The sequence below is a fragment of the Rhinolophus ferrumequinum genome, unplaced genomic scaffold, assembly GCF_004115265.2.
Source record: "Rhinolophus ferrumequinum isolate MPI-CBG mRhiFer1 unplaced genomic scaffold, mRhiFer1_v1.p scaffold_20_arrow_ctg1, whole genome shotgun sequence".
In the NCBI taxonomy this organism is placed as follows: domain Eukaryota; kingdom Metazoa; phylum Chordata; class Mammalia; order Chiroptera; family Rhinolophidae; genus Rhinolophus; species Rhinolophus ferrumequinum.
The window spans coordinates 44,309-46,684 of NW_022680385.1; the positions used below are offsets into that span (position 1 = coordinate 44,309).

General features: G+C 49.3%; 1 protein-coding gene across 1 annotated transcript; it reads right to left on the bottom strand.

Moving 5' to 3' along the window:
- Window positions 1-768: 768 nt before the first annotated feature.
- On the bottom strand, window positions 769-1,338 carry LOC117019959 (ferritin heavy chain-like). Its single transcript, XM_033102200.1, has one exon. The coding sequence runs from the start codon at window positions 1,318-1,320 to the stop codon at window positions 769-771; it is 552 nt and encodes a 183-aa protein (XP_032958091.1). The 5' UTR covers window positions 1,321-1,338.
- Between the last annotated feature and the right edge of the window lie 1,038 nt (window positions 1,339-2,376).

Consider the following 2,376-nt stretch of genomic DNA (forward strand, 5'->3'; position numbering starts at 1 on the left):
CTATTTGTTATTGTTATTTTCGTACCCTGTTGCTTTATAGCAAGAATTGGAACCGTTGAACTAGAAACCTCACCTGCCTGTATTCTAATACACGCCCAGCATTGGTGGCCACAGAAAGTCAGCCCCACGTCTATGGGAAAGCCCGCCCTACCCACAGGTACATTATCACTGCAGCCCAGGGTGAGCTCGCCAAAGAGGTGTTCTGGCAAGCTGGCTTCCAAGGCCCCCAATTTGCTACCTAGAATTAACCCATACCATTTCAGATAAAGGGAAGACCCCTTTATTTTAATCCCTGCCCAATCACATTCCCTTCTGTCTTCATCCACAGGCCACCACAGTCGTGATTTCAGACCATTTTTTAATCTGTTTACCGAGCACACACTTACAGATACCAGGGCCCCAGGCCACCCATCTCAGCGCACCCCCACATACCACCGTGTTTATAAGGCAAAGATTAACCGGGTTTATCTGGGTCCCACGCAATACCTTCTCCCTCCATCCACGGAGATCCGGAGCTGCATGTGGATGGGGCATGCGTGGCTGGAGAGGCTCCTGGACACTTGTTTCAAACCCGAGAAGGTGACGGTTTTGCACACAACAATCATCCAGAGACCTTTATTTATTCAAGAACCATTAACTTTATTGGGAAAAAAATGGCAAAACTTGAAGGTAAAGGTTAACGTTTTGCAAGGGAAATACTGCAATGTGCCTGGTCGGCATGGTGACCAGGGGAAGTCACCCAGTGGCTATAGGGCAGGCAGTCCAAACTCAGTTCTTTTTGTCACTGTCGCCCAGGGTGAGCTTGTCAAAGAGGTAGTCTGCCAAGCCGGATTCCGGGGCTCCCATCTTGCGCAGCTTGGTGATGTGGTCCCCCAGCTCTTTGATGAACTCCACCTGCCCCTGCAGGCAGTGACTGCTCAGGAAGGCGCACAGGTGGGCGTCCTTGTTCTCGGTGGCCAGCTGGTGCAGGTCGAGCAGGCTCTGGTTCACGCTCCTCTCCAGGTGCAAGGCGCACTCCATGGCCTTCAGGCCGTTCTCCCAGCGGTTGCGGTCAGGCCTGCTGATGTCGCGCAGGCGGAGGTGGCCCCCGCGCTGGTTCTGCAGCTCCATCAGCCTCTCCGCGTGCTTCCTCTCCTGGCTGGACTGCTGCAGGAAGAACCCGGCGAAGCGCTTCAAGGCCACCTCGTGGCTGCTGAAATAGGAGGCCATGGACTCATACACGTAGGAGGCGTAGAGCTCCAGGACGATCTGGTTGTTGATGGCGGCCTCGCATTCGGGGTAGTAGTTCTGGCGCACGTACGAGGGCGGCGCGGTCGTCATGGCTGGAGGTGCGGGCCGAGGCGAGGGCGAACGCGGCGGCTGGGCCTTGGAGTGTCGCAGGAGCAGGCGACCAGGGCAGCCAGAAGCTGAGTCCGCTGCAGTTTTCCCAGGTACCTCAGCAAACTCCCAGGATGGAGCAGGAGGATGCCCTCTGCTGGGCTGGGTGGCTGGGTGGAAGGTGTGGGAGGGGACCGGAAATGAGTTCCCTTGAGGGCTGGGGGGCGGGGTGGAGGCCTTTGTGGTTCGGGTGGGGGAGGGGCCAGGGGAGCGGGCTCTGTGTTCCAGGGTCCATCCCAGCCTTGTGAGTGCAATGCACTCTGTGCGGAGCACTTGGCATCTAAAAGTTTTCAATGTAGCGATTTTCTATTTTCCAACGCTTTTCTACTATTCTGGTTACTCCCTTTAAATGCAAGCTCTTCTCATAAAAAAAAGAAAATTTACCAAAAATTGTGAGAATATTATAATTTAGATTTTTGGTAAAGTTCTCTAGTTTTTCCTGGTGTATGTAGGTAAGAATATATATGTGTGTGTGTGTGTGTGTGTGTGTGTGTGTATACATATATATATGAGAATGTATATATATGTGGAGAAGAATATATATGTAGGGAAGAATATATATATAAAGAATATACATATGTATAAAGAACACACACACACACACACACACACACACACACAGAGGGTGCCAGAAAATGTATACACCTTTTACGAAAGGAAAAAACTGTATTAAAATTGTAATACCCCGTATAGACTGATAACAAAAGATTACTACAAGTCATGATTGACTTCTGCATTTATAGGAGGTGTTCAAAATGGTTACCATCAGCATAATTTTAATACAGTTCTTTCCATTCTTAAATTGTATATTCATGTTTTTGGCTGCCATATATTGCCATATACACACACACACACACACACACACACACACACACAGAGGGTGCCAGAAAATGTATACACCTTTTACGAAAGGAAAAAACTGTATTAAAATTGTAATACCCCGTATAGACTGATAACAAAAGATTACTACAAGTCATGATTGACTTCTGCATTTATAGG

Coding starts and splice junctions, on each gene's coding strand:
- LOC117019959 (XM_033102200.1), bottom strand. CDS start 1,320: ATGACGACCGCGCCGCCCTCGTACGTGCGCCAGAACTACTACCCCGAA.